This window comes from Brassica napus, chromosome C9, assembly GCF_020379485.1.
Source record: "Brassica napus cultivar Da-Ae chromosome C9, Da-Ae, whole genome shotgun sequence".
NCBI lineage: Eukaryota > Viridiplantae > Streptophyta > Magnoliopsida > Brassicales > Brassicaceae > Brassica > Brassica napus.
In genome coordinates this window covers 63,142,201-63,154,741 of record NC_063452.1, presented here as the reverse complement: position 1 = coordinate 63,154,741, position 12,541 = coordinate 63,142,201, and the positions used below count along the sequence as shown (strand labels likewise).

Genomic DNA, 12,541 nt, shown 5'->3' with positions numbered 1-12,541 from the left:
TGATGTAACGCCTTTTTGGAGCTTTTGTCGGTTGCCGGTTTGGTTTTTCACACGTGTGTAAAGATGGCTGTAGCTCAGTCTTTGAGGTCCAAATGATTCTTTCTTTAGTTTTAGAATCACCAAGCTGAGCTTACTAATCATATTAACCGATTTGTTATTAAGAACAGATTCCATTCTAATGACATAGTTTTTTTTGGTGTAAACATGTTAGTTGTACTGTTTTTAGTGTGTAGTAGTGGTGGTCTGTACAAGAAGCTGTTTATAGTTGTCATTGCATAAGACAGATAAACTGTTAAAACTGATTATCATATTCATCAAATCTTTTAATCAAACAAAGGCAGGGTACTAGTTTCTAACTTCCCATAGGTTTTGTCCTAAAAACAATCTGAAAAAAAAATACTAATTCTTACATATCCAACAGGAGAGAAACCCTGAGGATACATTTCCTCAAAGATCAGAGAAATAGATAAAGACTTTGATGGAGAAGAAGCAGGAAAGAATCCATCACAGCTTTGCGTCTTATGCCGTCGAAGAGAAGAAGACTTAAAACACTATACCTGTAAACCAAAAGCAGTCACTTCCACTAATCAGAAACTCAACCCTTCGCCTACCAATCCAGAGATCACTAATATAGATTCAATAGATAATAACAAAGAGCGCAGAGAAACAAACCTTTTTCATGTTAAGCATCAACCAAATGAGCCACGGCAATACTGTGTTCCGCAAAAGCACCTCTTTTTACCATACATAGGATTACCATTTTGAGCTCCGCTTGGTCGTGCAACACCATAGTCGTAAGTCAACTCAGTCATAGGAGGGATGTGAGAAACGGCAAAGAAGGCGACATGCAAGTAGAGCTGACCGTTATTCTCATAACTAACCGGCTGCCAGAACACATTAGGTGAGCAGCTGTGGTTCATGAACCTTGCAACGTTCCCAATATTCTTAGCACTGATTATAAGAGGCAATGGGAGTTCAGGTTCTTCAGACACCTCCTCGGAAGCCTCTTCGTCCGCTAAGCCAGCCTCATAGTTCCATTTAAAAGGGGTGTAGACACGCGTCGTATCAAAAGTAAAGTCATCATTAGCCATCGTCTGCTGCACCTTGGACTTGTCTCTGGCCTCACCTGCATAAACGCATATAAACGCACCGGCGCGAATAGGATCCCATGAGCGTAACCCCCATCCTCTATCCACCGTCTTGAAAACCTCCAGCCTCAGTTTCACTCCCATCTGAGTCACCTTGCTTTTGCAAGTCAAGCAAGGGCAAGAAGGGCTGCACTCATACACCATAGCCTTCCGGCTAACTAAAATATCATTCCCTGTGTAAGGAAACTCGCCTCCGTTCTTCCTTATGCAGGGGCACTCCAAGTTCCCTGGCTTGCATTTGTTTCCGCAACTGCAACCGCATCCGCTAGAAGGCTGCGTCAGCTGAAAAGACATGGAGTATTTAACCGTTGTGGAGTAGGTGAAGTAAGGAGGACCATTCTCGCTATCAACTTCGTTCACAAGCGAGACAGCTACGCTTTCGACGCCGGAGGTGAGATCAGGGAGGATGAGTCCTCTCCTTTGAGACTTACCAGTCTTCCAACTTTGTATCTCGGTCCATGTAGCAAAAGCAGGAGGCTGATTAGGAGCTCTCACTAGCTTATACTTGAAGGTGTCGCGTCCTGATTTGCCTTTCTCTATCCACGCCTCTTTGATCTCGTAGATCCCATCGTAGACATAGATCTTAACCCTGTGAGTAGCCTCCTTCAAGCCTCTGATCACCCTAACCGCACTGTTCCTATGCAAGCTCTTCTCCAAAGCGAGGTTACCTCTCTCCAGCTTCTGGTCAGATGCTTCTTTATCTTTATCAGCGTGACCGCCTTGACCGGTGTATATCAGAACATCCGGATTAACTCTGTCGATTTCGGTATATGCGGAAGATACAATGCTGGTGGCGATAGGCTCCTCTTCTGCATCTCCCCCCTTGATGACCAGATAGTCAATGCCAGCCATCGATGGAGAATGCAACCCAACCAAACACATCTCAAACCTGAAGAAGAAGATGTCCCCAATCTCAACGCCTGGAACAAGACCTGGTCTCTTCTTGGTGTTGGTCCTAACCCCTCTGCTCATACAAGTAGATCCTGCTTTTAAGTCAGGGCGTTTGATGATCCCGTTAACCGCGTCCTCCGCATCCTCCAGCTGTGCAAGCCTTCTTCTCAGCGCGTCAAACCGCATAAGAACACTCGTAACCAGCTCCCTGTTGCCGTTGTCTCTTTCAGCAACACTAATCCCACTCTCGAAATTCACAGTAGAAAGTTGACGCTTTTTAGGGGTCTTTCTTTTCAAAGTTGACTCCACAGGCTCTATGTCTCCATTAGAAGATCTAAGTGGCCTCAAAGGAGTAGCCAGCGAATGTTCTGATAGATTCTGAGGCTGATGTTGATGTTGAGGTGGAAGGTGAGGCTGATGATGAGCTTGAGGTGGAAGCTGAGGCTGATGTTGAGCTTGAGATGGAATCTGAGGCTGACGTTGAGGTGGGTTTTGAGCTTGAGAGAGATGTGGTGTTTGTTCATTCACTTGAGAGGAGCCAAAGGGGTAGAAAGGTGAGAATCCAGCTGGAAAGGGACCAAAAGGAGGTGCACAGACGAAAGGAGGAGCTTGGTTTCCGCTGGGGAAGATAGGTCTGAGAGTACGCAATGGTTTGATATCCAACACTCGAGTCTTATCAATGTAGTTTCCTTCCATAGCTGCAAAAATCAAGCTTCCTTGTATTCAAAATGGTGAACCTTTCTACTTGTATCTTTCTTCACAGATTAACCTAACTACGAAACAGCTGCTTATAGTATCAAAGATCGGAGCTTTTCAAAAACCCAGATCACATGCAATGCACGGAGATACCATCATCGCAGATTCAGAGAAGAAGACAAAAACTACTCTTGTTCCCTCTCTAGTTTTCTCTGTTTACAGATTCAAACAGAGAGATTTAAACAAAAAGGTTAAAACTTTACACAGGAAACCTGAAATTCAAGCTGAGAGGTTTCGTAATCTTCGATCGCTGATTAGGGTTTTCGAAGATTTGTCGCCGTCTTCGTTTGAGTTCGTCATGTGTACTGTGTTAGTTTAGTGCATTGCCAAGTTCATGATAAACTTGTAATGTTGACCCACAAAGGGAGTAATCTTGTAAATATTAAATTTTTATATTCGCCCCTCAACTCTTACGTCCTTGTAAATTTGTGCCTAACATAGATTTATGATCATTAAGGTCCAAACTGGAAATTAAATTAAATCAAATCAAATTTGTTTTGGTTTGGTTAATCAGATTAATGTTTCAAATCCGTATCCTATAAATTGTACGTTATATGGTTTTTCAGTTTCGATTTTATTTCCTTTTGAGTTACCATTATTACCATATACAATCATACATCAATCACAAACAAAACCAATGTGATATAAGTATATAACATAATAGTATGTGGATGTGATTATCAAGCTTTTATAGTATTAAACAAAAAACATTGTTTTATTTTATTTTATTTTTTGATGATAATATCAAGTGAAATGAAAACACACAAAATCAAATGAAATGAAAAGATAAATTGATATAAAACAAAAACTTCTATTCTATTAAGACACGAACATGACGTATTGATATACGTGTGGTCCAACTATTTTATTACAATTTTTAAAACTTCTTATTAATCATTGAAGAGAAATATTATATAAAGAAAAACATAAATATGACTAAAAACATAAATATAAAAATTAAATTTTTAGTTTTGGTCACTCACCGATTAGAGAAAACCCTAAGACTCTCCCATGCACGGTGCTCGAGACAAAAACCAGATCTATTTACCTCGGCGTCGGCAACGGCGCATCTCGCCGGCGCTGGGCCTTCTCGACAAAACTACTCCTCCCCTTCGCTCTTGTGGTCCTGTTTCACTGTTCTATGTATTGTTTATTTGCTCGTGTTATTTGGATAGTGGGAGGAAGGCGAACTCGACAGACGTTACGACAAAGACGAGGACTCTTTGTTGTGCTTCTTCCGGTGGTCCTTTCCTTCCAACTAATCTTTACTCCAGCGATGAGTCGAGAGGATTCTCTCCCCACCGCAATGCTTCGGTCTTTGGATTCAAAGACCGGCGTATCTCCTTCTGTTCGCCGTCAGACAAGTCACAATGTGCACTATGTCCAAGCCGTTCAATTGTTATCGGAGCGTCGATATCAAACGACGAACTCAAGCCCCTCGTGTCCGGTGAGACTTGAGTCCCACAAAGCCACCGCGGGTTGCTCCTATTCTTCAAACCGGCGTCAGATCTAGAAGCTTCACGGGTACAGATTCGAAGTTCTTCGGTATCCTTTCATTTCCTACATGCCGTAAAGTGATGCTCTTCTCCCTCCCGTCGATTCTCCTAGACGGCGGTTCGCTTCCGCTCCGGCGAAGCTCTACCGGCGACCTCTTTCATGGCACCGACGAACGGCCCAAATCCTTTGTAATCCGGCCCATGCTGACAGCACTTATCGAGGTGATATCTTTTTATATTTGGGCTTGGCCCATCTGTAGATTTGAACCTGTTAGCCCAACAATTTACCTGCAAGGACCCAAATCTGTAGAAGAAAATTTGATTCGACATGTTATGTCGTTCGGTGATTGGGTCAGTTACGCAGAGAATTCTGGTGGATTTACGGGATTTCCTCCTCCGCGTAGTACAAGCTTATACCTTTCCTGTTGGAAAAAGTTACCAGAGGGTTTACCGGGTTCGGTCCTCATTCGATCATTCTCCTCCTTTGAGGAGAAACTGTTACCACCATATCTTCTTTCCATAGAAAGAGGAGTTTCCTCGGTCTCGTTGCTCAGCGTTTGCTTCAGTTTCCTCATCGTTTTGTTATCTTGCGTAGCGGTCTCCACGGGACCTGAAGATGCAAACGAGATTACTTCGATTTTTCTCGTTGATGAGGTCTGGACCTTAACGTCACACTATGTGACTATTCTTCCGTTGTTCGACTTTGTCGTGAAGGTTCCCTCGACGCATTCAAGCACCGTCTTGAATTCGCTGTCATCTTCGATTGAAGACCTATCTTGCTTAGTTTATTTATGTGTTGTATGCTATGTTTATGGTCAAAGAGGATGGATAATTCCCTCTATCTATTGTAGTGATCAAGTTTGAGTATGAATGAAAGTAAGTTTGTGATAAAAAAAAAAAATTAAATTTCTAAAAAAAATGTAAAACAAAAAAATATATTCGCCCTTAATCTCAAGAGATGAGATGTGTTAATTAATTCCTTGCGTTAATTACTCAATGGCACTAAACTCCTCGATCATCTTATTCTTCTTGCAACGATTATTCATAATCGTATGGACCTTAGAGCATTACAAGGCATGAACATGCAGTCACGAGTACCATTAACCCCGTTCGTGGTAGTCGAACCACCGAGCTTGCGTGCGATCACAACCGAGTTAACCACGTCATCGGTCGGATTAAAGATGGTCAAGAGCTGGAAGCCTTTGAGATCAGAAGAGTCAACGATTGGGTACAAGAAAGCTCTAAGAGCATGAGCACTCCTTAGCATGAGGACAGCTCCAGGAGCCATGTGTTTCTCCAAGTGCTCGATGGCTTTGACCTTCGCCTCTTTGTCCATTCCAACGAGAGCCGCCAAGAAAACGACGCCGTATTGGTCTAACCCCTCCGTAGCGTTTAGCACGTCAGTTGTGTGGAAGAACATGCGTTTGGAGAGGTCCGGATCGCGAGATACGAGGCTTGTAGCGAGTGCGTTTGCGTGTGAATCTATGTCAAAGTTGTGGAACGTCGTGTTGGGGAGGTGGAACTTAGCCAAGACGATTGATGTGAGTGGCATTGGTCCGGAACCAATAAAGGCAATCTTGGACGGAACATGGCTCGAGTGTTGACTCAAGAGATCGAACTCGAGCTTGCCTAGCTTGAGGTAGTTGTTGTAGTAAGGAAAGATGTTTAAATGGTCGAGTGGGTTTTGGTCTTCTTGTAATAAAGATCCCAAGATTGTGGAGAAGTGTTGCTCTAAATAACCTTCGGCTTCACCACATAGCTTGATGAGGTTAGATCTCATGTCTTTAACTTCTTCACTCATCTTTGTGACATCGATGTTCGTGTCCGTGGGTAAGCACGTGGACACGAGTTGTCCGAACAATGTGTCGACATTTTTTGAAGGTTTCAAACTCTCGAGCTTTGAGATTTGGTCGTATAAGTCGATGATCTGCTTCACAACAAGATTGTTTTTGCAAGCCATGTTATGATAAGTATTTTGATATCTTAAATATTCTTTTTAAGACTTCGAAAAATCTTGTGTTGTGGCTTTAACCCTCACCAAAATGTCGGGGTATTTATTGGCAGTTGTAGCATGGGGTCACCATGAAAATCATTCAATGTTTACGAGATAACTTATTTGTAACGTTGGTAAATGGTAATTAATTAAGGCATGTCTCAGAACATTGATCAGTCACCATGAAAATCTATCAATTATTTAAAATATGATATGTTAAAGAAATTTGATATACGGTATCATATTATATAGCGTTGAATTACAAACACTCCGTCTAATAATAGATTCCGTTCACGCATGCTTGATTGGGAACTGGTGACAAACTTGGCTGGAATATATAATTCCGTTGGCATCTCCTAAAACTTACCCATTTCACATTATGATGACTATCTGAATAAACTAATGCAGTTGATTTGGGATAAAAGCAACCCCAAATAAGAGTTTACGCAGATCTTTACTATCAGATGATAACCACCACTTAGTTTAGTATTATAATGCCATGACACTATACTTATCCAGTAAAACCATATGAGTCGACGTATTCGATTGTTGATAAGACTGGAATTACGTAAGTCTCATGGAAAAAAAACTAAACATAATTAATTACATTGTTGGTATGGGCTATATATCATTCAGACATACATTAGGCATAACTGGAACATGTTTTAACCCATGTTCGGAAATTTGATAGACGCAACGCGTGCCGTTGGTCCGGATCTCGTTAACAATAAATCGCAAAAACTTTTAACATTGAATTAATTCGAACTAATTACATACAAATCTCTTTTGCAATTGTAATAAATTAACGTCACATGTACAATGATTTTATTAATTTACACAAGTGCCTCTCGCGTAAAATGAATGGATAATTTGACGTCCCTCTTTATGAACCTAAAAACAAAATGCGATGTTGTATTCAGATTTCAAATCAAACGTACTACATTAAGCTTAAGCTATACAACAAAAAAGTTACAATTACACAACAGAACAGTTAGTCAAAACCTCAATGATATTTGTAACCACCAACAAAACCATCATTTTTTTTAAAAAGAGAAATAAAAAAGAGAGGCCATATTGTTAAAGAAACTCTGTTTCCAGCGTCACATAATCTATTTCTTTCATGTTTTCGCTCTTTCGTCAACGTTTTTAAACCTTAAAATTATTCCTGATGTGAGTAAAAATTAATAATTTCACTTATGTATGAAGAGAGGTTTGGTTGACTAAGCAAGACAACATCATCCATCATGTTTTCTAGATTCTTTAGTCCCTAAGAGCATGATTAACCCGAAATTCTTAGAATGAGGTTATTAGCGGATGTTAAGAAACAGTTTTTTGATTTCCTCTAAGAACTTCATTCTAAGAACACCGGGTTAATCATGGTCTAATACATGAAACGTTCATTATAGCAAGTAACAACCAATACAGATTTCCAACAGCAAAAATGAATAAAATTTTAATTCCATTTATAAAATGGGGCAGCATCAATTATGTTTAAAATATGGTAGTACATTTTTCATTCCGTGTGAAGCAACCCGCCGTAAAAGGGAATATCTGTTTGAGGCAACCAAGTGTCTCCCAAAGTGAAATTATACACGGTGAAGATCATGGCTTGTGCCAAGTTCAATAGGCTATACCCTGGCCACTGGACCCTCTTGCTTGTATTAGCCCCAGGTCCAAAGTTGTCATATTCACCGTATGAGATCGTATCTAGCCCGGTTGTACCATTCCATTCTAGCCATCCCACTGGTTGAATAGCATCACTGATGTATGATTGGATATACACCGTCCTCGAGTAAGGCTTCCATGGCCGTCCAAGGAATGTCATGGCCGGGTTGGGGTCAGCCGCGAGGTCCGGGGCAGCTCCAATTGTACAATTGATTATGGAGATTCCAGTTTTTTGGTTTGGGTCGGTTCTTCCATGGGCTGTCACTGCATTTTTCTGGTTTACCATCGGTTTTCGAGCATATATATTACAGTTTTGAAATACTGCAGCTGCATTTCCGAAAATAAAATCTACGGTACCTGTAACAAAAAAAATCAAAATAGTTCAAAATATATTGTTGTGTTAGTTTGGAGTTAAGACTATATATGATATATCATACCGTATATGTCACATTCACGGTAAAACTGTCTCAAAGAATGGACGTAGAGAGTATCTTGATAGCCTTCGAAACTACACCGATAAAATGTTGATCCATCAGCATTATTTCTCACGGCCACAGCCTGGTGCTTCTCCGGTCCAGCTGTGTTTCGGAATGTCACATCAACTGCAACAAACCGGTCTCCGACCACCGCTACAAACGCCAGTGAAATTAAATCACAATTGTAATTTGGTATATATATTAAACACCAAATGTAAGTTAAAAAATATATGAAAAATACTTTACCAAAGCTTGAAGAATTATAAGTAGTCCAGCCATCAATAAAACTATGGTTTCCAGTAATGATGGTTTTATTGATTCCATCTCCGATAAGCATTATGTTTCTCTTTTTATTTGAGATGACAATATATTCTTCGTAAAGACCTTCCCTTGCATAGATGACGAAGTAGCCATCTTCCGGTAATGTTTTGTTAGGTGCTGCAGCGACGGCCTCAGTTATGGTGGTGAAGTTATCGTTTTCGTATGGACCGACGATCACTGCTTCTCTTACGAGGATCGAGCCACCGCTCGTTTCCCCTAGCTCACCTAAACTCCTATCATGCCTACACTCCTTGCTCTTGTCGCATGTTTTGCGTAGCACCTACAAAATAAATTATTTGATCATCTTATATATTAAAACAGAAGTCACAACTTTGATTAATGTGTGATTTTTTTAAAAAATTGACCTAATCGACCTATTTCTAGAAAGTCATGTTACATTTAATCTCTAAACTTATCATTTAAAATTTGGACCTACCAAATTTTTTTATTGGGTTATCAATATTTGGATTTAAACAATAGATGATCCATCAGATTTATAAACAGTATAAATTAAATAAATATAATTTAATATTGTAATACTACCTCTATATGTTAATTATTTAAATATTTATCGATGCTAACTTTTAAAATTATAAAGATTTTTTTTTTAAAATAACAAAAATCATATTATCTAACAATGATTAATCTCTACTGCCTTAAACCAATGATTTTTTTTTAAAATATATAGTTTATTTTAAAAATTAAACAAAAACTAAATGTTTAATTATTTACTCGATAATATAAATATATGAAGCGGAAAGTTTAATTTTTAAAAACTTTCTAAATTTGTGAAATGTTACAATATCTTTGAATATGACTATAAAACAATATTTTACTAATCTTTATACATATAGTTACGATTTTAATAATGAAATAATAATCCAAAAATATATATATAGAAGAAGATACAAATACATGTGAAATATTGAAACAATATATTCAATAGAAAAATATACCGTAAATTTATTATGTTTTAAAAATTGATAGACACATATATATATTATAATATATACCAATTTAGAAACAAAATGTTTATATAAAAATAAATGAAAACAAAAATCCGTGGTACGGGTCGAGATCTAGTTAGTTTTTAAGATACCTAAAATAATACTACTAAAATTATGCACATTTTCTTTCAACAACTATCGTGTTCATGCTTATAAAAGTAATGAACATGATAAAAGTTATGTACATAGGGGAATCCATGTGAGGGTATTGATTAGTTTGGAAAGATCATGTGGACCCATGTGATTTTATTCGTATTTCTTTCGTTGTTTGATTTCGTGTTAAGTTTCAAATAATTAATGTTGTAGTTTTAAAATTTAAAGTCAAAACTCAAACGCATTTTCTATATGTTCACACAGATTCGTTGACTCAATGTTATATCTGGCCATGTGCCATCCTAAGTACGTACACTTAAAACGAAAATCATGCATGTTTTAGCACATAAGATTATTTATTTAATGGTCTGATCAATTTACATCCTTCAGGAATTATAACCGAGTCACACTTAAGTTAGGCTGTAAAAGAGTTAATGCATCATATATTTGAAGAGGCATATGAAATCAACTAAAAATGATAATTCATGTGTTTCTAGTACATTACATCTTTTACCCTCTTATATATTATTTCCACATTTAGTCAAAATTGTATATTATATGTTAAAAAGTTTTTTAGAAAATGAAAAAAAAAACTGTTAAAATTTCTAAACTTATATATATGATTTATCATATTGTCTACGTTTTGAATTAATATTCCCCGGCCGTCCACCAATGGTTGCTTAACCCTAGTAAAGAACTTAATAACTATTTTCCATACTATATTCATTATTAGTTTTTCATACCAAGTTCAATATAACTAACGATCTTAAAGAATATAAAAATGCCTTCAGAAAATGATACTTTATCTAACAATTTCTTAATATATCTAAACATTCCAATCTGACATAATAGATTAATCTATTCTTTAGGCTATATTTGTCGCATATAATTTAAAAATTGTAGTAATAAGGGTTACCTTAATCAAAGTTTCGAGCGGTTCACGAATAGCTTTGTTACCACCACCAAAGATCTTCCCCTTAGATCCTTTATACCTCTTCAGATTACGGCTAAGCGCGTTACTCACAAGCCCCAACGATACACTGTAGAGCTGCGTTACATTCCCCAACGGCGATCCAAGAACCGTCGCAAACGTGCTATTAGCGTCCTCAAGACCGTCGAGGCACGTCTGCTGGTTAGTCACGACTCCGCCGAGTAGACTCGACACACGATCAACGAGCGCCTCCGTCATCAGCTCCGCTGCTTTCAGCTCATCCGTAACCGCTTCCAGGTATTCAACGCTAAGTGCCGCCAGGTCGCCGCAGTCAGCAACTGCACTGACCTCCTCCGGTGTGGACGCTTTGGGGTCTTTCTCCACGCGCTGTGCAAAGCGGTTGATGACTTTGGAAAGGCGACGTGCTTGTTTGAGGCATTGCTTGAGTGTGAACTTTCCATAACGGTATGGATCGGACGGTGAGGATTTGAAGGCGGAGAGGATTGTGCGGCAGAGTTTAGGGTAAGGAGTGGATTTACAAGCAACGTTGGCTTGTTGTGACGACTGCGTTGGAGGCTTTGAAGGTGGCTGCGTTGGAGGCTTTGAAGGTGGCTGCGATGGAGGCTGTGACGGTGGTTGTGATGTAGGCTGCGATGGAGGCTGTGACGGTGGCTGCGATGTAGGCCGCGGTGGAGGCTGTGACGGTGGTTGTGATGGAGGCTGTGTTGGTGGCTGTGTTGGTGACTGCAAAGGTGCTTGTGTCGGGGGCTGCGTTGAAGAGATTAGAAAAGCCCATGACAGGCAGAGAAGAGTCAGGAACAAGAGAGATGAAGAGAAGTGTTGTGTTTGCATTGTTTTAGTTTTTGAGTTTTAATGTCTTCTCTTGATGTCTAATAGTTATAGAGCTTGTCCTATTTAAAGTATGCATGCATGGTGGAGAGAGAGAAACTAATGAATAATGTAATGCATGTTGCCTTGTTTAGGAATTATTAGACAGAGGAAAAATTATACATAACTTTATGAAAGTATATATATTGGCACGTATGTATCATTTCATTTTGATCATATTATGGACTTTTTCGTTTTTTTTATAGATGCTCTTCTGAATGAGTTACCGTAAGATCCAATGGAGTGCAACAGATTGTCGAGTCGTACATTGACCAAAATATATGAATATTAGTATATGATATGGTTCAAATATCGAAATAGTATGATCCTGACTTTTATATTATATGAGTCTAGAGTAGATCCTACGTTCATATCAACTTTTAGAGCGAGTTTTTCAAAAAGCAGATCGAGTTTAAGGCAGTTTTTTTTATCTCGACTAATTAAAGAGACAAGAGTTTAAGGAAGTTAAAATTTTTACATGGTTTTAACCATTGTTTTATTACCACATATACATATCCAAGCTGTTGCACACACGCACACAGACATGTGCAACCAGGGCTGGCATAACTCGATTAAAAAAGCTAGGGCTGGCATGCATAGCCATTGGTACCTTAATTTCATTACATTGTTTTCTTGATCTTATATTTTTACAAGATATCTCACAATATTTATACCCTAATTTAAAATTCAATATACTCAATTATACTTCTGACAATTAGACCTCAAGGGTTTTCTTACATTTTTTGAATTTAGACGCCAATAATGTCTCTCACTATAGAAAACATTCGTACTATATCACATGCATGTCGACAAAGCATAATAGGAAAAAGATCATCATTGAGAGAATATAAGTTTCAAAATTCTCTTGGCCAATAA

General features: G+C 38.6%; 2 protein-coding genes and 1 pseudogene across 3 annotated transcripts; all 3 read right to left on the bottom strand.

Annotated features, from left to right (window-relative positions):
- Positions 1-290: 290 nt before the first annotated feature.
- On the bottom strand, positions 291-3,122 carry LOC106440648 (histone-lysine N-methyltransferase, H3 lysine-9 specific SUVH1-like). 2 transcript variants are annotated; one of them, XM_022711250.2, is made up of 3 exons: positions 3,008-3,122; positions 673-2,737; positions 291-557 (listed from the first exon to the last, which is right to left on the bottom strand). In XM_022711250.2, exon 2 carries the CDS (start codon positions 2,733-2,735, stop codon positions 690-692), a length of 2,046 nt encoding a protein of 681 aa, XP_022566971.1. In that variant the 5' UTR covers positions 2,736-2,737; positions 3,008-3,122; the 3' UTR covers positions 291-557; positions 673-689. The 2 variants fall into 2 exon arrangements, with proteins under 2 accessions (XP_022566971.1, XP_013737834.1); XM_013882380.3 differs by having other exon boundaries at positions 673-3,121.
- A 1,884-nt stretch (positions 3,123-5,006) lies between these two features.
- LOC106449316 lies at positions 5,007-6,251 on the bottom strand (annotated as a pseudogene).
- A 1,475-nt stretch (positions 6,252-7,726) lies between these two features.
- On the bottom strand, positions 7,727-11,675 carry LOC106440649 (probable pectinesterase/pectinesterase inhibitor 47). The gene is made up of 4 exons (XM_048767274.1): positions 10,763-11,675; positions 8,672-9,026; positions 8,387-8,578; positions 7,727-8,306 (listed from the first exon to the last, which is right to left on the bottom strand). Exons 1-4 carry the CDS (start codon positions 11,627-11,629, stop codon positions 7,798-7,800), a joined length of 1,923 nt encoding a protein of 640 aa, XP_048623231.1. The 5' UTR covers positions 11,630-11,675; the 3' UTR covers positions 7,727-7,797.
- Between the last annotated feature and the right edge of the window lie 866 nt (positions 11,676-12,541).

What these genes read in the sequence shown, in the direction of transcription:
- LOC106440649 (XM_048767274.1), bottom strand. Translation starts at nt 11,629, where the DNA reads ATGCAAACACAACACTTCTCTTCATCTCTCTTGTTCCTGACTCTTCTC. An exon ending in TTATAATTCTTCAAGCTTTG is followed by an intron (nt 8,579 to 8,671) that starts GTAAAGTATTTT and finishes TGGCGTTTGTAG; the next exon opens with CGGTGGTCGGAGACCGGTTT. An exon ending in CCGTGAATGTGACATATACG is followed by an intron (nt 8,307 to 8,386) that starts GTATGATATATC and finishes TTTTTGTTACAG; the next exon opens with GTACCGTAGATTTTATTTTC.
- LOC106440648 (XM_022711250.2), bottom strand. Translation starts at nt 2,735, where the DNA reads ATGGAAGGAAACTACATTGATAAGACTCGAGTGTTGGATATCAAACCA.